The sequence below is a fragment of the Hyaena hyaena genome, unplaced genomic scaffold (assembly GCF_003009895.1).
Source record: "Hyaena hyaena isolate Hyena2069 unplaced genomic scaffold, ASM300989v1 scaffold_259, whole genome shotgun sequence".
NCBI classification, from domain to species: domain Eukaryota; kingdom Metazoa; phylum Chordata; class Mammalia; order Carnivora; family Hyaenidae; genus Hyaena; species Hyaena hyaena.
This window is the reverse complement of record NW_024080886.1, coordinates 993,032-1,015,561: the sequence shown is the minus strand read 5'-3', so window position 1 is coordinate 1,015,561 and position 22,530 is coordinate 993,032. Positions and strand designations below refer to the sequence as shown.

The 22,530-nt window shown below is 49.2% G+C and overlaps 1 protein-coding gene across 1 annotated transcript in view; it reads left to right on the top strand.

Annotated features, from left to right (window-relative positions):
* Positions 1-20,677, top strand: part of CD99 (CD99 molecule (Xg blood group)) — a 33,065-nt gene extending 12,388 nt beyond the window's left edge. Inside the window, exons 2-10 of the mRNA XM_039245300.1 lie at positions 1,825-1,857; positions 2,094-2,138; positions 3,835-3,882; positions 4,056-4,124; positions 8,391-8,435; positions 10,173-10,229; positions 11,340-11,453; positions 17,018-17,074; positions 18,224-20,677. Of these exons, the coding sequence (XP_039101231.1) occupies positions 1,825-1,857; positions 2,094-2,138; positions 3,835-3,882; positions 4,056-4,124; positions 8,391-8,435; positions 10,173-10,229; positions 11,340-11,453; positions 17,018-17,074; positions 18,224-18,249 (494 nt within the window). The 3' untranslated portion in view covers positions 18,250-20,677. The remainder of the gene's footprint in view (positions 1-1,824; positions 1,858-2,093; positions 2,139-3,834; positions 3,883-4,055; positions 4,125-8,390; positions 8,436-10,172; positions 10,230-11,339; positions 11,454-17,017; positions 17,075-18,223) is intronic.
* The last annotated feature ends 1,853 nt before the right edge of the window (positions 20,678-22,530 follow it).

The following is a 22,530-nucleotide window of genomic DNA, read 5'->3' as shown; positions in this document are numbered from 1 at the left end:
TGCGTGGGGGGCGCAGCAGGGGCGCTGAGGGGAGAGACGAGCTCCGCAAGGTGCAGGGAGACGAGGCAGCGTTTTAGGGAGAGTGAGCTCTAGGTCAGTGGCCACGGTCAGTCCGCAAGCACACGGCACGTACGGTGCCCAGTGCGTTCACACGTGCTCACGTGTGATGCGCACAGAATGCATACATGTATGTGTCCACACACGTGTGCACACACGTACCCATGTGCACGTGTGTACCATGCACACGTATGACACGTGCACACAGAGCATGCACACATGTGTATATATCCATATACATATGCACACAGAGACCATGCACACGTGTGTACATGTGCACACAGGCACACAGAGCATGCACACGTGTGTATATATCCACATATATATGCACACAGAGACCATACGCACATATGCACACACACAAAACACACACAGCTGCACATGTGCACACACACATGCACACACACAGAGAGCATGTATACGTGTGTATCCACACAAACATGTGCACACCATGCACACGTGTCTATGCACACACATGCACAGAGACCATGCACATGTATGCACACACAACACAACCCCACAGAGCTGCACGTGTGCACACACACGCACACACACAGAGAGCATGTATACGTGTGTATCCATACACAGACATGCACACACCACACACGTGTATATGCACAGAGACTATGCACATGTATGCACACACACAAAACACCCCCACACAGCTGCACGTGTGCACAAACGTACGCACACAGAGAACGTGTATACGTGTATGTGCACATACACAAAACACCCACACACACAGCTGCACGTGTGCACACACATGTACGCACACAGAGAACGTGTATACATGTGTATCCACACAAAGGTGCACACACCATGCACACATGTCTATGCACACACACATGCACAGACCATGCACACGTACGCACACACACAACACCCCCCACACAGCTGCACGTGTGCACACACGTACGCACACAGAGAACGTGTATACGTGTGTATCCACACAAAGGTGCACACACCGTGCACACATGTCTATGCACACACATGCACAGAGACCATGCACATGTACGCACACACAAAACACCCCCACACAGTTGCACGTGTGCACACACACATGCAAGCCCCCACACGACAGAGGGGACGGTCAGAGCCCCCGCCTGTGTGCCACACCCCGTAGAACTGCACCCCTTCGCACCCTGACCTGCCTCCCGGGGGCTTCGGGCGACTGGCCCCGTCACGTTCTCACCTCACGAGCCCGTCCGGCCTGCGTCCGTCATCGCCCTTCCTTCCCGCGGACCCGACGGCCCGTCCGGCTTCACCAAGACTGCCCGTCTTTCGCGGCCCGCGGCCCTTCGCAAAGGACCTCCGAGCTGACGTGGTTTCAATCAGCGCAGCAGCTACGGGATCAAAGAACAAGGGACTTTGGGGCGCTTCCCCTCCTTTCGGGGACCCCAGGAGCCCAAGAAATACTTTGTGCGTTCTTCTGGGTTGTCGGGTGCTTCCGCGGGAAGCGTATTTGGGCCGTGTGGTCAGAGACGTGGGCGTCCGTCTTTTTTCCGTCCCGCGTGGGAACTCGAGAGCGTCTGCTGTAAGATCGCCGTCGATTGGAACGTCACCCAAAGTCTTTGTTTCCGGGGCGCGAAGGCGGGCGTGGGGAGCACGTGAGAAGCCCCAGCTCCGCGTACTGAAAACCCACGAAATGAGACAAATCACAAAACCCAGCAAAAAACGTCAAGCCCGTTCTTTGTGTTTTCTTAAGGTTCACATTTGTACGTTTCTTGTTTGTAACCAGACCTTTTTCTTTGTTTTTTTGCCTCGTAGGCCAGGATTTCGATCTGTCGGATGCCCTTGGCGGTGAGTGCTCTTAAAATTTCATATTCATACGCCCTGCACCTGTTAACGGGAGGATGTGGGGGGGGGTCCTCGGGGGCTCGGAATTCACACTGCGGATTCTGGCCCTTTCCGGAGGAATCCGGAAGCGCCATGTTCTGGGCTTTCTTGAGCTCCGTGGAAAGCACGTGGGGCATCCGTGGGGGCTGAGGGCGTGTGGCACCTGCGGGTCTTGATGACGAAATGTGTCTTCTCCTTAGACAATGACAAGAAGCCCACGGCGCCCCCCAAGAAGCCCGGCGCGGGTAAGAGACACCCCACGGTGCCCCCCATTGGCCCTGAGAGCTGGTCCAGACGCGTGGGTTCGGGGGCCCTGGAGGCACACTGGTTCCCGTTCGGCCCCATGACTTCTCTGCAGAAACCGAGGCTGAGGTTTCTCGGGGATGCTTGGGGTCGTTGGGACGGCCTCTCTGGATGCGTTCGGTCCGATTTAGGATATCTGCTTCCCAAGAGGAGCGATTTCCGGGGCTGAGGTGCCCATAGACCCCCGTGAGCAAACCCACAGGTCAGCCTGTAGGGGACGCCTGGCCTTTCTGGTCGCTCCTCCTTCCAAATGAGCCAGGAGTCCTTCCCCAAAGGTCTGATGCGTCGCTGGTTGGCCATCGAGACAAAAATGGGCGCCCGTGTGATGGCCTTATTGTTTCTTTACGTTTTTGTTTAATTTCACAGGTCTGTTTAATAAGTGGGCTCCCGCTCCGCCATCTGGGGCATTGAGTTTGACGTCCTGAGTGTTACAGGCGTGCAAAGGGCGTGGGGTAGAGTGTTGTCTGCCGGGTGACAGTCACAGCGAGGAAATGGCAGCGTTTGCACAGCTCCTGCCATGAGAAACGAAAAGTGGTATCTCGTTCTGCTACTACCGGCTCGTGTTGGAAGTGAGGCTGCGGGTATTGACCAGGCCTCACAATAATCCAGATCAGACCGATCTTCCCCACACAGATTGCTCAGAAGGAAAGCCGCGTCCCTGCCTTTTCCAAAGAGATTTCAGATGAAAACATGGTGGATAAAAGGCTCTTCCTAAGGGCCTTGCAGATCCAAGAGTTAACATAATAAAAGGGGCTTGAGTCTGGCCCTGAGACAAAGCCTAATTTAGAGTTAAGGGCAGATCTCCACCCCCAACACAATTGTTTCTGCTTGGAGCATTTTCTGGCCTTGAATATGCTGATCCCCCTCCCCTCCCCCGGGAAGGAACCGATTGAGGAACTAGTTTTGTCTTTATGGGAGCAAAGGTGTTTCCTGGAAAACCTGTTTATCTTGATACTTCCACCTTAAAAGAAGTAACTTCACCGTTTTTATGCTAAAAACTTTGGCATGTTTTGTTCACGTCTGGACTCTGGGCTCAGCCACGTGACTGTGTCTGGACAACGGTAAGTTGGCAAAATGGAAGCCATGTCAATATTTTTTTTAAATATTTTTATTTATTTCTAGGAGAGAGAGAGAGAGACAGCGTGAGCAGCAGAGGGTCAGAGAGAGAGGGAGTCACAGACTGAAACAGGCCCCAGGCTCTGAGCTGGCCGTCAGCACAGAGCCCGACGCGGGGCTCGAACCCGCGAACCGCGAGATCGTGACCTGAGCGAAAGTCGGACGCCTAACCGACTGAGCCCCCCAGGCGCCCCACCATGTCAATATTTTAAAGTAGCCTCCGTCGGGGCTGTCGGAACCCTGGGTTCTTGTGAGAGTTCCGTGCCCGGCGCTGGGTGCGACCGCCAGAGCCCCGAGACGTGGCCGTGGACTTGGACATTCCATTTGGGGGACTTTGTGTGTTGCCGTTTTCATCTGAAGGGTCAGGAGTCTGAGGAGGTCAAGGCCCCCTCTCTTCTGACCTTGGCGACGGGGGGGTTTCGGAAAAGCGTCTGGAGGAGGGAGGTGGGGGTTTCCTCTCCCTGTTTAGGGAGCTGAACTCCTCCCGGGACCCTCAGGGTTCACGACTCGTTTCCCTTGCAGACGACTTCAACTTCAATTTGGAAGATGCCGTCGCTGGGGGAGGAAACAGTAAGTCCCTTTCACGAGTCCCCGTGCGGCCGACCTTGCTCACGATGGCCACCTTCGCACCCTCTCCAAGAGCTTTGTGTGTGTGTGTGTGTGTGTGTGTGTGTGTGTGTGTGTGTTGTGTTTCTTCTGACTGCAACGTGCTCATAAACACAATGCTTTGCTTTCACCGACAGACGACCCAGTAGCACCCAAGCCCCCCAAACCGAAGCCTAACCCAGACCCCAAACAGCCTGGATCTTCTGGTAAGGCCCCCTCCCCTTCAGGGCTGCCGGGCGTTTTCTCAGAGAACAGTGGGCTCCCTTCCACGAGGGGGCTAAGTTCAGGGTGGCGTGGGCTGCACGTGGGCTCTCGGGGGGCAGGGTCTCTCGGGTCTCCAGGGGTGGGAGACGGATGTCGAAAACGTTTCGGGCTTCGATGTGACTTTTGGGTCGCTGGGTTTTACTTCCGAATGTCGAATGGACCCTTCCAAAAACGCACGGTAAGACTTTAAATCTGCAGAATGGGTTTGCAGAAAAGTATCGGCTTCTGTTTTCCCTCCAGTGAAGCTACTATTTAAAAAAAAAAAAAAAAACCCAAAAAAACCTTTTTGCCTCTTTCTGACACATCCCTGTGTATTTGGGCTCCTGTCGTGCGAATCCAGTGGCTGTTGAGACCTCAGATTCTGAGTGGTTTCGTGCTTTACGTTTGTTTAATTTTTATTTTATTTTATATTTTATTTTGCTTCATTTTACGGTATTTTGTTTTGTTTTATTTTTTATCATAGTTTGCTTTATTTCATTTTTTTTGTATTTTATTTTATATTTTACTTTATTTTTTTTTTTATGTTTTATTTATTTCTAGGAGAGAGAGAGGCAGCGTGAGCAGGGGAGGGTCAGAGAGACAGGAAGTCACAGACTGAAACAGGCTCCAGGCTCCGAGCTGGCAGTCAGCACAGAGCCCGACGCGGGGCTCGAACCCACGAACCGCGAGATCATGACCTGAGCGAAAGTCGGACGCTTAACCGACTGAGCCACCCAGGCGCCCCTATTTTGTTTTATTTTTTTACTTTATGTTTTATTTTATTTTCCTTTATTTTACGGTATTTCATTTTATTTTGCTTCATTTTACTGTATTATTTTCTATTTTACTTTATTTCATTTTATTTTGTATTTTATTATTTGCCTTACTGCACTGTATTTTATTTTATTATTATTTTTTAATGTTTTTTATTTATTTCTGGGAAAGAGGGAGAGAGAGAGAGCGAGCATGAGCAGGGGAGGGGCAGAGAGAGAGGGAGACACAGAATCTGAAGCAGCTCCAGGCTCCGAGCTGTCAGCACAGAGCCCAACGCGGCGCTCGAACCCAAGAACCATGAGATCATGACCTGAGCCTAAGTCGGACGCTTAACCGGCTGAGCCACCCAGGAGCCCCTCATTGTATTTTATTTTTCTTTTACTTTATTTTATTTTACTTTGTGCTTTATTTTATTTTGTTTTATTTTACTGTATTTTATTTTTTTTTATTTTATATTTTACTTTATATTTTATTTGATCTTGCTTTATTTTACTGTATTTTATTTTATTTTGTATTATATTTTATTTTGCTCTATTTTACTTTATTTTTTAAACTTAATTTTATATTGCTTTATTTTATCTTATTTTGTGCTTTATTTTGCTTTATTTTACTGTATTTTATTTTTTATATTTTACTTTATATTTTATTTTATTTTGCTTTATTTTACTGTATTTCATTTTATTTTGCTTCATTTTCCTGTATTTCATTTTATATTTTACTTTATTTTATGTTTAACTTTTAACCCAATACAAATGTAAATATTCTTCATATTGTACGAACATCAACATTTTGGTAGTTATGCTCCCCCAGGACTTTACACATAAGTTTACTTTTTTTTTACTTTTTTAAAAATTATTATTTCTGATGGAGAGAGAGACAGCGTGAGCAGAGGAGGGTCAGAGAGAGAGGGAGACACAGAATCCGAAGCAGCTCCAGGCTCTGAGCTGTCAGCACAGAGCCCGACGCGGGGCTCGAACCCACGAACCGCGAGGTCATGACCTGAGCCGAAGTCGGACGCTTCACCGACTGAGCCACCCAGGCGCCCCTAAATTTACTTTTTAAGTTTATTTATTTTGAGAGGAAGGAGGCGCGAGAACCCCACGCAGGCTCCGTGCTGTCAGCCCAGAGCCCGACTCAGGGCTCAACCTCACCAACCAGCAGACCATGACCCAGGTCGTGGCCGGAGCCGAAATGAAGAGTCAGACACTCAACCGCCTGAGCCCCTGGGCACCCCCAATTCACATAAGTTTAAATGAACAGAATTCTAAGTATAAATGTCTATCTTTCCTTCGTACTCTCCGAACCTTATTTTGTGTTTATTAATATCTCACTAATGTTTCATGGCATGTGGTTGCTTATCCTGTGACTTTTAGTGGCATTCGTGCTGTGGCAATTAATCCCTAATGCCGAAAATATTGTGTTTGTGTGGATCCCTGAGAATTACGATCCACAGAGCAATCTTCAGACACTTGCGTGCCTTTTCTTTTCTACTCCTTAAAACAGGTTGTGGACGCCAGACTCGTTCGGTCACTGTGTGCTATGGTTTCTGACGCTTCTTAAAATCGGACCGATGTACCGCCATCCAGCGGTGTGTGCAAATGTGCGTCCCTTCTGTGCACGGTCCCCGAGACAGGTCGCTGTCACCCGAAAAAGTCTGTCCGATGTTTCGTGTGAAAGGCGTGGCCACGTGGCCCGTGGCTGGAATTCACGTCTTTGGTTCTGAAATGAAAGGAAATAAATTTGGTGTGGCCACTGGCCACCGGCGGCTTCTCTTTTGTGCGCAGGTTGCCAGTGTCTCTGGTCAGTCTTATAATTTCGGATGGGCGGCATTTCCTTACGGATCGAGAAGGTCACTTCATCACTTCCAGATGTTATTTCCAGTCATTTGTTATAAGAACATTTCTCCGCTTACTTTCACCATTGGGTGTTTTTAACTGTTTTTTCGTTTTTTTTTTTTTTGTTTTTTGTTTTTTTGGCAAATGAGACTTTAAACGTGTCTGTGTGTGTGTGTGTGTGTGTGTGTGTGTTTCCCCTGTAGGGTCTTTATGGCTTCAATGGTTTCTCTACTTCTTTGTGGCTCTTTGTTTTTTCCTTTTAACTTCAGAATCGTTAAGCCATTGTCCTGTATCCCTCTCGGGAGAAATAAAACTCTCCTTTTATTTTCATTTGAATTGTTTCCAATGAAAAATTAATTTGGAGAGTGAGGCCCATTTGCCAAATTGACCTTTTTGGTTTGGGTTCCATTTTCTGTACTTTTTTTCTCGTTATGATTCCCATAAATGTATTTTCAAATTGTTTTCCCGTTTTTTTATTTGTTTCTGTGGACACATTTAAAGCCCATTATTTTGTGGCTCATTTCTATAACCTAGAATGAATTTGGTACATTGTTCCTCACTAGGCACGCAATGATGAATCCTTATTACCTGCTAAATAATTTTGCCTTGTTTTTTTAGCTTTTATGAAAAGAGCGTATTACTTGCAAATGACTTCTTAAGTCACACATATATATGTGTATATATATATTTGATTTTTTATATTTATATTTTTGCTTTTCTTTCTTTTGTATTTCAATCATTTTGCCTTGGCTAGAAAACCCAGAACATGTTAAGTTTTATCAGGGCCGTGTGCTCATCAATGCACGTGGTCATATTTTTTTTCTTGTAACCCCTGAGTATGACACTGTATACTGAAAGATGTCCTTCTACAGAATACATCTTTGGCTTTGTGGAATAAGCTGTACTTTGTCGTGATAGGTTTCATGAAATTGATGCATTAAATTTAATGTGTATCAGCTAGTTTTTGCTGTGTAACAAACTGTCCCCGAATGCAGTGTAGCTTAAAATTTTTAAATTGTTCTGTCTCATGACAGATCTCGGTGTGGCTGTCACGTGTCTGTGGTCAGTGGGTGGGTCTTCTGGGGTTGGTTTGTCTGGGTGACCTCAGCTGGGATGAGTGGCTTTTTGTGAGCCCCTCTCAGTGGGCAAGACCATCCACCCTGACAGAGGCTACTTTAAAATATTGACATGGCTTCCATTTTGCCAACTTACCGTTGTCCAAACGCAGTCACGTGGCTGAGTCCAGAGTCGAGACGTGAACAAAACATGCCACCCGTCACCGGGAGGGTGAAAACTTAGGGCCGTTAGTGAGATTCCTTTGGGATCATTTCATTTATATTCGTCCAAAAGATTGATATCTGCTTTCCATTTCTTTCGGTATGTTTTTCAGGCTCTGTAGCAGAGTTTTTGGTAAGGCTAACTGTAGGAGTTTAAAATAGAATTGGGAATTAAATCAGCATTGTGTACTTGAGACACTTCTTCCATAAAATAGAATCGCCTTTGGGTTCCCCCTGCCCCTGCTTGGCTTTTGATCCTAACGGTGTTTTCTTTCATTCTGAGACATCGAGACCCTTCTGAGAGTCCCAGGATGGCAAATGACACTGTGTTTTTCTCTCGTAGGTGGCTTTTCAGATTCCGATCTCCTGGACGGAGCTTCCGACGGAGGTACAATGACATGGCTTCTTCTCTTTCCTCCCTGTCGTCCACCCGTTGTGCAGAATCACGGCGGGGTCTAGGGTCTGAGCTCCCAGTGAAATCGCAGTCAGCTGCTTAGAAATCTCTTCCCGATCCCCACCATTTGCAGAGGCATCAAGGGTGTGGGGCGTAAGATGTGCCCCGTGGGGGCTGGTCCCCAGGAGCTGTGTGAACAGGTCAGGAAACTACCCACTATACACGGGGCTGGAAGCCAGCGAAACAGGTGCTTCCTGACATTTCCTAGAAGCCTCAACCACCTGTTCCGTTGGTGATTATTTGGTGTCCCAATGACATGTCTTCCCGTACATTATTTAATGAGCCGTAGAAATGAAAGCCCTGAGAATCAAGTCCTGTGTCCCTTGTTGACAACATTACAATTAGAAAAGCTGATTTTCCACCTCTCTGTCTTTTTGTAAAATTTTAAATGTTTATTTATTTTTGAGAGACAGAGCGTGAGCGGGAGAGGGGTAGAGAGAGGGGGAGACACAGAATCGGAGGCAGCTCCAGGCTCCGAGCTGTCAGCACAGAGCCCGACGCGGGGCTCGAACCCATAGACTACGAAATCATATCCTGAGCCGAAGTCGCATGCTTAACCGACTGAGCCACCCCCCCCCCCACCTCTCTTTTTAAAATCTTAGGTTGGAGTAGGGTACAAAACAGTTCTTAAGTATAATGCATATTACATAAACAAGTAAAAATATTAATATAAAGTAAATAGAGTAATGTATGTGTTTATAGTAATTAGATTATATTTATATGTGTTTATTCCATTTACACGTACGTTGTCTTAACGTACAGCCATTGACCCTTGAACAAAACAGGTTTGATGTCTCCAGGTCCACTTACATGTGCCTTTATTTCAGTAAGTACAGCACGGTCTTGCAAGTGTCCTTTCTCTTCCTTACGATTTTCTCAATTACGTTTTCTTTTCTCTTGCTCACTTTATTGTGAGAACACGGTGTGTAACGCATAGAACATACGGTATGGGTGTATACAGCCGTTCACGCCATCAGTGAGTCTTCCTGTCAGCGGTAGGCTATTCGTAGTTAAGTTTTTGGGAAACAAAAAATTGTACACGGATTTTCTTTTCTTTCTAATTTCATGCACCCATTTTGAGAGAGAGAGAGAGAGAGAGAGAAAACCCCAAGCAGGCTCCGTGCTGTCAGCGCAGAGCCCAGCTTGAGGCTCAGTCTCATGAAACGTAAGATCTTGACCTGAGCCAAAATCAAGAGTTGGACGCTTAACCGACCGAGCCACCCAGGAGCCCAAGTACACGGATTGTCAACCGTACAGGGAGTTGACTCCTCTAATCCCCTTGTGTTGCTCATATCCGGGGAGTCCACAGGAATGTCCTCATAGCCACAGGCCGGGTCTCAGGTGGGCTCCAAGGTCCTGGCTGGGATCCTTGCTGAGCCCAGCGAGAGAGGCCAGAATCCCTGAGGCCACCAGGACTCACCGGGTCTCCCGGAGTCCATCACGGGAGGGGTGGTTGAGTCAGGAGCTGAGCCAGGGTGTCAGGCACACGAGAGCAAGTCCGAAGATACCTGTAGCCAAGCGGGGCGTCTCCACTGAACAAAGGGAAAGAACGGGTCATTTCTAAGTTCCCTTCAGAACTCAAGGTCCCAGGAGTCGATCCTTGGAGTGAGTTTCTCTCTACCAAAAATCTGCCCAATGCAACTTGTCTGCCTGCCCGTTTCTCCCTTGCAGGGGGCGGCGGCGGCGGCGGCGGCGGCGGCGGCCAGAGGCCCGAGGGGGAGGAACAGGGTATGTACAGCTGGCTTCTGATGCCTTGAGATTCTTCTACGCGCTATTGAGAAAAAGCGGAAGGCAGTGGTCAAGGCCACCCTGTAATGCCGGCTCTGTCGTTCTAACGATGCTGGGCATCAGAGCGCGATTGGTGTGTGCTGCACACGCCCCTAGCGCTCAGCTCGAAGAGCTGGTTGGCGCTCCTTTGCAGACTCCGCAAGGGGGTGCCGAAGTGTCCTGCATTTTAAGTTCATCTTCGCAGGGCGCCCTGAGAAGGAAAACCTTCTGCCTTACCCGGGGTTCCTCAGAGAAACAGAACCATTGGGATCTACCTATCTATCGACGTAGGTATGGATCCACAGAAAGAGATCGATCGTGAGGAATGGCCCCACGTGACTATGGAGGCTGCCTTCTGCAAGCTGGAGTCTCAGGACAGGCATTGGGGTGGTTCAGCCCCAGTGTAAAGGACTGGGGCACGTCCCTGCCTGGGTCTAACATGCCAAGAGCCAGGAATGCCCGTGTGCAAGGGGAGCAGACGATGGGGGCTCATCGCTCCAACTCCATCTCAGTGGATTGGTCGATGCCCATCCTCATGGGGTGGCCCACCTGCTTCCCTTCATCTGTAGATTCAGTGGTGCATCTTGTCTGAGCACACCCGTATGGACACACCCGTAGGAATGTTCTCCCAACTGAGTGGGCACCACTCAGCCCAGTCAAGCGGACAGCGCTAACCACCGCACCGTTATCCCTTGAGTCCTAGAGCGGGGTGTCTGGTACATGCCACGTGGCCTCGGATTGGTCCCAGAGAGGCACCACGCATGGTGGGCCATGTTGCCTCACCCGAGACCTTCCACGTTGAACTGTTGGGACCCCAGCTCTGGACTTAGGGATGGGGAGGAGTCAGACTGTGACGTCTACTGGAAACCACTTTTACATCCAAAATGGTGCACGTAGTCCAACAAATTCCATTTCCAGTTGGGAGTTTTGGGGAGCAGCGTGGCTGGCCCTTCGTGTCTTGCAAAGGGATTGGAGGTGGGAGTCGGGCAGTGGTCAGGAGTGGGGTTTCCTCCACGGTCATCCTGTGGTCACGGGGTCCCCAGTAATGGTGGCTTCTGCTTCTTCCCGCAGCTGACTCCCCCGGCGTGGTCCCTGGCATCATCGGGGCCGTCGTGATGGCCGTGGCTGGGGCAATTTCTAGCTTTATCGCCTACCAGAAGAAAAAATTGTGCTTCAAAGAAAATGGTAAGGTTTTGCAATCGCTTCCTTTCTTTCATGTCTTACTGACTTGAAATCTGTGCTTTCTTAAAACTAAAACAAACCGGAAGTCTGTTTGGCATGAGACACGTGTGAGGCAGCTGAGACTTCAGGAAATCGTTGCGATCCTGGAATCAGACTTTGTCGCTTCCGTTCCAGCGCGGCCCGTGTGGAGTTGTGTAAATTTTGCAAGTCACTAACCACCCCCGTCTTTTTGGGTTTTCGGCCTGGGAAGCAAGGAGATGATCGTCTGCACGCCACTGGACTTTTGTGACGATATATAAGGTTGTGAGTGAGTCTTGATGGGCCGGTTGAAGAAATATTAGGACTTAGAAATGTTTGTTCATCGTTACTTATAATCACTGTCATCCTCCTCATTCTTAGGACAAGAGCCATGGCTAGGGGGCCGCCATATTGTTTTCTCCACCCAAGGGAACTAAAAATCGAAACACAGGGCAACTGATTCCCTTTCTGGTACAACCCCATACTGACAGATAGTAGGGAGGGTTCTTGGATGGGATATAAAATTTATAGGTGAATGTAGACGATGCCACGCTCACTGACATAGGGATTGGAATTCCATCGTTGGGTGTTTCGGGACCGTATATACAAGAGTCCCTGAATTACGTGGGATTTGCTGGGACGTCAGTAAGTTCTATTTTGAACATAGCTCACGTTCATGCACCTCTGGGTCACTCTGCCCAGATCTTGTTTGCCCTCTTGCAAGACTAATGAGGGGTGGGCTCCGATGTGGTTTCAAAGGTCCCGTGGACTGTGGATGCCACTCCTCCTTGGAGGAGCCTCGTGATGCCTGAACTTCTCTACCTCCTGGTGGTCTCAAGTCCATATTCATTCTTAGAGGTTGACTTCCATCCTGAAGGACCATGGTGCCTGAGGACTCTGGGGAACTTCACAAAAGATGTCATTAGGTGGCGATACACAGTTAGACTATAGGATGGGAGTCTACCCTTAGTCTCCCATCATTCTAGGTTTTTAGATTCACAGACTCTATATATAGCCTGACGTTGAGAGTTGATAATAGTACCCTTACCCTCTTCTTGCAGCAAAGGGTAAGGGTGCCTGATTATGTCTATTTACCACATGTGACGGGTGCCTTCCATCAAGGGTGTTCAGGAAACTGTGCTTGGTTGCCTAAATGTTGAACGTCCAGGATACCCAAGTAGACAGATTGCCAAGGTCAAGGACGTGCCCAGTGGACAGATGGCCAAGGTCATGTTTAAATGGGTGGATGGCAAATGTCAAGGACATGTCCAAATGGAGAGATGGCCAAGGTCAAGGACGTGCCCAAGTGGACAGATGGTCAAGGTCAAGGACGTGCCCAAATGGACAGATGGCCAAGGTCAAGGATATGTCCAAGTAGACAGATGGTCAGGTTCAAGGATGTGCCCAAATAGACAGATGGTCAAGGTCAAGGAAATATGCTTAAAAGGCGTGCAATGAGAAATGAGAGAAGAGAAGCCAGTCAAAACACCTTTTGTTCTCTTGCTTTCCCGGAAGTAGTAGAAAGGCTAAATCGGTGGGGATTCTGAGGACATGAATCTGTGTTTCTGTTTCAACTTCATTTCTGCCCCAGTCTGTGAAGACGCTCTGCTCAGAGCGTGGCTACGCCTTCTAGGGAAGAATGCATGAAAAGTACAGGCACAATGATTTTTTGAAAATCTGTAGGTGATCTTCAAATCCAAACTGGGTTTCCAAATCCCATCAGACTCTGGTGTCATAAAGTATTTCTGTCACCTTGTGTAGACGTTATAGTGCCATTTGGCCTCCATATGCCAAAACCACAGGGACTTGGGGAAGTACCCAAGAATCTTCATGGACTTGACGTTGTCCAGTATTTGAAATGGGATCAGGACCTTGGAAAACTGAGTGTTCTCCATCCTCCGCACCCCGTTCTTGGGTCTTGGAACATTTTGGTCATTGCATGGTATGAAAATTGAAATCTTCCCAGGTAGAAATAGTTGAATTTACAATTTTCAAAAATAAAAGCATCCTTTCCCAAAGAATAGACTGAGGTCAGTCTGTGAGTCAATGTGTACTAGTGAGGAGCTAGCTAAATTCGTTTCCCAAGAATGTCATTCTACCCTGCATGAGCCAAATTAGCATTGGGGGCGACTATACAATCTTTACAATCTTGATTTGCTTTCTGCTTTTTATGGGGTTCATGATCTTAGCTGATGTAGATGCACAAAGGAAAAGACAAAAAAAAAAAAAAGAAGCAAAGGAAAGAGGCAAAGCATAACAAGTAAAGGAAGTGGTGGTTCTGATTTCAGTCATTAGGCGCTTTTGTCTTTAGCCATAATTTGCCCCGTGTTATGACAAAGAAAATTAGGTGCTATTTTCCTATAAGCCGCAAGATGTTAATGCAGAGGAGTTTCTTTTCTGAGTCTGTGAATAGACATTTTGGTGTTTCAACCTGTGTTATGGGATGAACTTCCTTTTCTATGAACAGAGGTGGAATGGAAGCGTTGGATCCGGGCATCGGGCATGCAAGACCCTACACCTTTCGGGGGTCTGTGCAGGGCCGTTATAGGTTTTCTTGATGGGATGGTTGCTTAAAGAAGTGTATACCCATTTGTCACTGTGGGCTTGGACATTTCACAAGGAGGGTGTGGCCACAGCATGACCCAGTGGTGGAAGAAATACCACGGTTTGTGGCTGTTTTTAAAGAATGTGATTTTCCAGGACTTTGTCATTGCGTTGAATTTTGTCGTGTCTCTTGAATCTGCATGACGGTCAGTCTCGAGCAAGTGGGTACAACCCGAAGTGTCTCTCAATGTGGACGTGCATGGATTACATACTAGCAGTCTTGATGCCAATTTTTAAAAAAAAAATTTTTAACATTTATTTAATTTTGAGTGAGAGAGTGTGAACAGAAGAAGAGCAGAGAGAGAGGGAGACACAGAATCCAAAGCAGCTCCAGGCTCCGAGCTGTCAGCACAGAGCTCGACGCGGGGCTCGAACTCACGAACCGTGAGATCATGACCTGAGCCGAAGTCAGATTCTTAACCGACTGAGCCACCCAGGTGACCCGCCAGGTGCCCCGATATCACTTTATTTAAGTGCTTTTTAGTATCACGGTCTGAGCTGATGCTGAGAAAAGTATCCACGGCCGACGAAATTTGGTAGATCTGTCCTTTGGTCCTAACGATTTGGATGTGTTGCTAAGCGTGGAATGTGGTTTTCCTCCAAATGGTGCAGGCTGGCCTGTTAGATCCGTGTTGCACGTGGGCTTGCGGTCGATGTGCATCTTTCTGGTTCGCTGTGGTGGTTTGAGTGGCGAACGGCACGGAGTGTGAGCTTCGCACGCGCGCTGCTGTCCTTCCTCGTGCATGGTGGCTGATTCTCGTTGCTCACCGACATGTCCGCGTGGTCTGTCCCGTGTCCCGCCTTGGTAGCAGACGTTTGGGGCGTGGCTGCCTCCCTCCCCTCCCCGATTTTGGTTTCCTCTCGGATTCGAGTTTCCCGTCGCGCTCTGGTGTTTAAGCATCGCTGGAAACCACAAGTCTGAAACACCTGCTCTACTTCTGAGCCCCGAGAGTGTCTTTTTAAGACCGGAGGCTGCTGCTTGGCGCTTTGACGGACACGCCTCAAACCAGCCTCGGCGACGTTTACCTTTCTTGTTTTTCTTCTTTGTTCTTTCTGTCGTTTTTCACCCTTTCGTTTCAGATGAGCCGGGGATATAGGCATGAGCAGAAAACCCCGTGCAGGCTCGAAGACGGTGCAGTGCGATCAGTGTTGGTGCGCTAAGACGCAGAGCCCGGAAAGAGAAGAGTGGTGGGCGGGGTGAGGGGTGGGCTTTAATGCATCGCCACGATCCTGACCGCCAGGTTCCTGTTTGCGTGTGAATCGGGCTGGGCTGGACCGCAAGGGCATCATGGCTGGAGGGTCTTATCTTTCCTACAATTTGTAACCTCCGAGTTTGCAGCTTGTGGGGTTTTGTGCTGCATTGGCCTCTCCGTGTCCGCGGAGGCAGTTTCCAGATTTCTCTGTGACCGCTCTTTGTAAGATGGGTGACTGTCCCCCCTTCTCGGGGGGAGGGGAAAAGAGAAAAACCCTCTTGTTTAGGGACACCCTGAAAACGTCACGATGTTAGAATCTTGGCGTCAGTCCGGAAGGGCTGGAATTTGCCTCCTCGACTGTTCCCGTAAACGTGAGATTTTTCTTGCATTCGCCACGTTTCCGCACCCCGGTTCCTTGGGCGTAGACATCGCTGTTCTGCTTCCGAGCTCATGCCGCGTCAGTCCCCGGGGCTGGGATGGGCCGTGGGGTGATGTGCGGGCCTGAATGCTGGCGGGTTTTGGGGGTCGGGGGTGGGCCGTGGGATGTGGGTTTGAGGGCTGTGCTGGGGTCTGTCAATGCCCTTCTCCTAGAGGTCAGCCTTCCGCTAGCTCATCGGAGGCCATATTTGCAGGTTTCTGGGTTCTTCTAGAACAAAGCTTCTTTCTCCGCTTGCACGGTGGGGCGTCTGAGTGGAGCGTCCACGTGGCCCCAAGAAGGAGGTCCTCAGTGCTGGGCCGTGCTCCCCAGGGCTGCTCCGCCGTGATCTGGGTTCTGTAAATAGCCCCCGGGCATGGAGACCCCCACCCCCAAAGCTGCAGTTTCTCCAGTGGCTTCAACAGCGACAAGTGGCCGCACTGATCTCCGGGGAGACATGTTTGCAGCCGGCTGGACCCAGGTGTGGGGAGCCGCCCGGGGTGTGACAGAGCCCGTGTGAGTCACGGCCAGCAGCACCACCTGGGCCACATTTCGGCTACAGCCGCCGCCCCGCCCCTGCGTGCAGATTTTGGGGAGCAGGACTCACCCCCCGGTCCCAGAGAGCACACGCCCGCTGTGTGCCCCCTCGGACCGCAGCCCCCGATCGCGATGCCTTCAGAGCCTCCTGCAAAGCTGGCCTCCTGGCACGAGCCGAGGTCGCCCTCGTGCGTGTCACGGATGTTTCCGGGGCATTCCCGACACGTGGCTGGAGCGGCCGCCTGTGACCGCCACCCTGACGGATCCGCTCCCGACTGGGGTCGGCTTCGGGGCTGGGGGACGGCGGGAGGGCGGCGTGGGGTTTCCTGCACGCGCACCCCCGCCCCGGCGTGAGCGTGTGTGTGACCCGTGTGACTCCTCAGGCCCCCTCTGCCGCCGAGAGCCCGCACCCCACGCTCCTGAGCGAGGCCCCCGTGCGCGAATAAACGCTTTTTGCCTGTGAAGCTATGACGTGTGTGGAATTCTGTCCACTTGGGCTGGATATTCCTGGGGGGGGGCGTTCTGGGGTTCTGGGGGGCACGATCGAGTCTGCTTTGCTGCATAGAAATGGAAATTTGGAAAATTACAAAAATGATGGAGAAGAAGAGCTAACAGCAAGCCAGGAGGACCCCACGGGCCCCCTGAGGATGGGGCTCCCCGGGTGCACGTGCGTCTGGGTCTTTCCTGCTGCCGTTGGTGTGGGGGGCGGGGGGGGCGCTGGGGGTGGACACAGCCTGATGGGGATGCGGAGGGGCCGTCTCCGAAGTCACCTCTTGGGTGTTCTCTTTGCTTCCTTTCAGCCGAGCAAGGTGACTCAAGCACGAAGCACCAGCAGAGCGCGAGCTCAGACCAACCCGGTGAGCCCCGGCCGCTGGCCTCTCTGAGTTATGTCCCGCCCTGTCCTGGCTCCCCGGTGCCCCCCTCCCTCCCCGTTAATGCAGACTCGGGAAGTCTGCCCGCTGATGGCAGCATAGGGTTAAGGTCCCTCCTCTGGGACGCCATTGTTCGTTACGATCCCTTGTGCAGAATTCTCGAAACCTGGTGCAGAAGCAGGTCAAGGGGACTTTTTTTTTTAATGTTTAAATATTTATTTTTGAGAGGGAGAGAGAGCAGGGGAGGGGCAGAGAGAGAGGGAGACACAGAATCCGAAGCAGCTCCAGGCTCCGAGCTGCCAGCACAGAGCCCGACGCGGGGCTCGAACCCACGAACCGCGAGGTCATGACCTGAGCTGAAATCAGATGGTCGACCGACTGAGCCGCCCAGTCTCTCCAAATTGTGGAGAGATGGGTAAAATGAGCTGTTGTTTGTAAGCACCCCCCAAAATGCACGACTCTGAAGCATAAATGGCGAGAAAAATCTTAGCCCTCAAGTCATTTTTTAAAATCATGCAAAGCACTGAGGCTGGTTAAGAAAATGATGGATTGTGAAATTAGGCGGATCGTGGATAGTCGGGGGTATCTCGGAGAAGTTGCTGGTGGAAAATGCCTTCTCAGGGCGCCTGGGGGGCTCAGTCGGTTGAGCGTCCAACTTAAATTCAGTTCATGATCTCACGGTTCATTAGTTTGAGCCCCATGCTGGGCTCTTTGCTGACAGCTCAGAGCCTGGAGCTGCTTCAGATTCTATGTCTCCCTCTCTCTCTCTGTCTCTGACTCACTTGTTCTCTCTCTCTCTCTCTCTCAAAAATAAACATTAAAAAATTTTTCTAATTTCAAAAAATGAAAATGCTTTCTCATGTTTCTTGTCTTTTCTTGAAATTTTTTTGTAGCTTCTTTGTCTTTTTTGTTTTGTTTTGTTTTATTGTTTTTTGCTGGAGTTGATTGTACCATAAACTTTAAATTTTTTTCTCAAGCACATCAGGGTCTCTGTTTCCGTTGATGCTGTATTTCGGGGTCATGTATAGTCTGTAGGCACAGAGGCACCTGGTTCTGAGGGATTTACGGAGTAGACAGTCACGGGTGAGCCACGACTGCCTTACAAACTCTTTTTATTTCCTTGCCTGTTTGCAGCTCAGTGTTCCCTTCTGGAGAAATAGAAGCTACGCATCCTGGAAAGCAGCCCCCGTGTTCCCAGCAGGAGACCAACGCACGCCTGCTGCGTCTTCCCAGCAAATATCTGCCCCAGGGCAGAGCCGGCCTCGATGCGGGATCCAGCCCCCAGCTGCCCACGCCTGCGCTCACGTTGGGACTCTGTCTAGTTAACCTTGACATGTGTGTTTGCCTGTTTGCTCCGCGCTGGGTAGAATACGACGACTAACACCGTGTGTTGGTTCGGGGGGACTTGCACACAGCTCACCCGTGGCCTCTATGGGTTCCCCCGCGGGGTGCGAAAGGCCGACCATCCATCACTAAGTCATTTGAATCCTGACCCCACTGAAGTCCCCCCTTCCCTGTCCCCCCCTCCCCCCACCGCCGGGAGCTCTGGACCGGTTTACAAATTACGTGTGGATTAAACGGAACCTTCCCTGGCCTTGACCCTTTGAGACAGCGACACCAGACTTCAGTTAGTGCCCTAATTAGTCCTTCATTTACTAGGCGTCTTTTTTTTTCAGCTCAGACTAATTAAAAAGAAATAAGGAACCAAGGACTTTTTCCTTAAATGTATTGCCATGGGGTGACTCGTGAAGGCTGCAGAAAGTAGTGCCACAGACCCCGCGGTCTCCCTCCTGGGGTGTGGGAAACAAACGATCGACCCAAGGGTAGCCCTTTGGTTTTGGCATTTCTCTTTTGCCCCTGTTTCCCTCCACTGGTCTTGGTACATCGGGGACGAAGTCTTCTCAGCGTCCAGATACTCCCCTGCATGAGATACTCCTCTGTATTCAGATACTCCCCTACGTTGAGATATTCCTTTGTATTCAGATACTCCCGAGCGTTGAGATATTCCTTTCTATTCAGATACTCCCATGCATCCAGATAGTCCCCTCCATCAGATACTCCCTGCATTCAGATACTCCTCTGTATCCAGATACTCACCCGTAGTAGGTTCTTCATATTCAGATACTCCCATGCATCCAGATAGTCCTCTCTATTCAGATACTCCCATGCATCCAGATAGTCCCCTCCATCAGGTGCTCCCTGCAGATACTCCCCTGTATCCAGATACTCACCCGTAGTAGGTTCTTCATAGTCAGGTACTCCCATGCATTGAGATAGTCCTCTCTATTCAGATACTCCCATGCGTTGAGATAGTCCACTCTATTCAGATACTCTCCTGTATCCAGATACTCACCTGTAGTAGAATCTTCATATTCAGATACTCCCCTGCATGAGATACTTCTCTGTATTCAGATATTCCTTTGTATCCAGATACTCCCCTGTATTAGATACTTCGTACTCAGATACTTCTCTGCATCAGATATTCCCCTCCATCAGCGACTCCCCTGCTTCGAGATACTCCTCTCCATCAGCTGCTCCCCTGTATCCTGATACTCTCCACTAGTAGATCCTTTGTATTCAGATACTCCCCTTCATTAGATACTTCATATCCAGATACTCCCCAGCATCAGATACTCCCCTAGATCTTCCATATGTTTTTTGGGGGGGTGTGGGAATGTGTTAACTGTAACGTCTTTACAAAATGTTTCAACTGCTTTGATGTGAAAGCTCCCTTTAACGTTGGGGTAGGACTGCTTTGTGACCAAGGGGGGATCTCCTGACCTATTTCCTAACAGCTTGAGATGAACGGAAAGCACACTCTTCCTCCTCGAAATAAACAATGACTTTTCTACATCGAGAAACCCTCCCCGCATGGTTTCTGGAAGGCTGCTGGTATGCATACCTTTATATACATTCCAGAAGGGCTTCGTCGAGATTGTTGTCTTAATCTCATCAAGTGCAGAAATTGTGATGTTCTGGGGATGGAAAGCACGGTCTGGCTATTTTCCTTTTAACTTTCCTGTCTCTGACAGTTTGGTAACCTTTCGGTTTGTGGAATGGTTAAAAAAGAAAAGAAAAGAAAAGAAAAATGGTTGAGACCCCTGGTTATTTATCCGATGCCTCCATTAATTCATTCAACAAACACCTATTAGACGTCCCTCCGCCCTGCCCCCTACCTGATGGCTCAGGCATGTACAGAAGTGAACAGGGCAGTGTGTGTTTCAGAGGACCTAACACACACATGTCGAGTGTTGGGACCGACCCGTCGTCAAGGGGCTGAGGGCTGGGTCCCGGTGCTAACGAGCACACGACACCTAGGTTTACAAACAGCACAGAAGTATCCACGTTCTTCCCAAACGAGCCTTCAACGTCAGGTTGTGTACATAGACTCGCTTTACAGTAAGAAGAAAAATCGCCTAAAATCTCTCTGTAACTCTGTGAATAACACTGACGGTTTGACAAGCATTGCAGTCATGCTATGAGCATAAATGTCTCCTTAAAGAAGAGAAGAGTGGACCGTGGGTATTTTTTTTAAAGGTATGTAAAACCATGACTCGTTCATAAATAAACATATACGTGTACGAGAGACGTTAACGAGGCCTTTTTTTATGGAATGTGGGTGCCCATCTTTGTAGATTCAAGTTCACACCGGATGCAGTTCATGTCAAGGTCACACGGACGTGAAAACGAATGTCTGGTCGGCGTTCCTAGACCAAAGGGCGTGTGCCTGTGAACTTGTTGATGGGGACTGCCTGATCGTCTTCGTATAGCTTGTGCAAATTCATGATATTCTCAGTGACGTCTGAAATCTCCCCCAACGCCCTACTGGCTTTATGGTTTTCCCAAACTGTTAGTTGAAAACACGGTATCTAATCAGTGGTTTTAGTTTCCACGTCTATTAACACAGGTGAGGTTGGGAATGTGTGTCTTCTTCATTTCGTCTCCATTTCTGGGGAACCATTCGAAAATGCCTGTTGCACTTTTTTTTTTTTTAATGTTTTATTTTTTTTTCTAGGAGAGAGAGACAGCGTGAGCAGGGGAGGGTCAGAGAGAGAGGGAGATACAGAATCTGAAGCAGCTCCAGGCTCTGAGCTGTCAGCACAGAGCCCGACGTGGGGCTCGAACCCACGAACCGCGAGATCATGACCTGAGCCCAAGTCGGACGCTTAACCGACTAAGCCACCCAGGGACCCCTCGTTGCACATTTTTTTTAATATATTTTTTATTTATTTCTAGGAGAGAGAAAGAGAGAAAGACAGCATGAGCAGGGGAGGGTCAGAGAGAGAGGGAGTCACAGACTCTGAAACAGGCTCCAGGCTCTGAGCTGTCGGCACAGAGCCCAACGCGGGGCTCGAACCCATGAACCGCGAGATCATGACCTCAGCGAAAGTCGGACGCTTAACCGACTGAGCCACCCAGGCGTCCCTCGTTGCACGTTTTTATATGCGTTATTGATCCTGTTATTGATACGTGGAAACTCTTTACATATTGCAAATAGTGCTGTTTTGGCTGTGAAGTAGGTACCAAGTAAGGTGTTTTTTTTTTTCTTTATTTTTAAGCATTTAACTGTGAAGTGTTTTCTCCATTCATTTTTATTATCTTTACGTAGTGAAATTTGTGAATGGTTTCTGGGCTTTCTGTTTTACTTAGAAAAACATCAACCGTACGGACATTTTTTTTCTTTTAAAAATCCTCAGGGCGGCTGGCTGGCTTGGCCAGTGGAGCACGTGAGTCTTGATCTCAGGGTTGTGAGTTTGAGCCCCATGATCTGTGTAATGATTTCTTAAAAATAAATTCTCGGGGCGCCTTGGTGGCTTAGTCAAGTTGGGTGGCCGATTTCAGCTCAGGTCACGATCTCACGGTTCATGAGTTGGGCTCTGTACTGACAGCTCAGAGCCTGGAGCCTGGTTTGGACTCTGTCTCCGTCTCTCTCTGCCCCTCTCACTCTCTTTCTCTTTCAAAAACGTAATTAAAAAATTAAAAGTAAAATAAATAAAATCTCTGAAAAGAGCCCCTCATGTTTTCTTCTAACACTTTTATGGGGGTTTTTTCTACATGGAAATATTTGATCCCCTAGAAGGCAGGCATCGAATAATCCGTCTATATGTAAAACCCTGTAAGCATGTTCTGGACTCAGTATTCAGTGCGTCTTCGGGATCTGAGGGGATAATCGCATGGTTTTCCGGTTAAATCTCGTCTCACATGGGGGCGCCTGGGTGGCTTAGTCGGTTAAGCGTCCGACTTTCGCTTAGGTCATGATCTCGCGGTTCGTGGGTTCGAGCCCCGCGTCGGGCTCTGTGCTGACTGCCGGCTCGGAGCCCGGAGCCTATTTCAGAGTCTGTGTCTCCCTCTCTCTCTGCCCCTCCCCCTCTCACAATGTCTCTGTCTGTCTCCTTCTCAAATGTGGACCCAGAATCTTCTTTCTATTTCTGCAGAGTCCC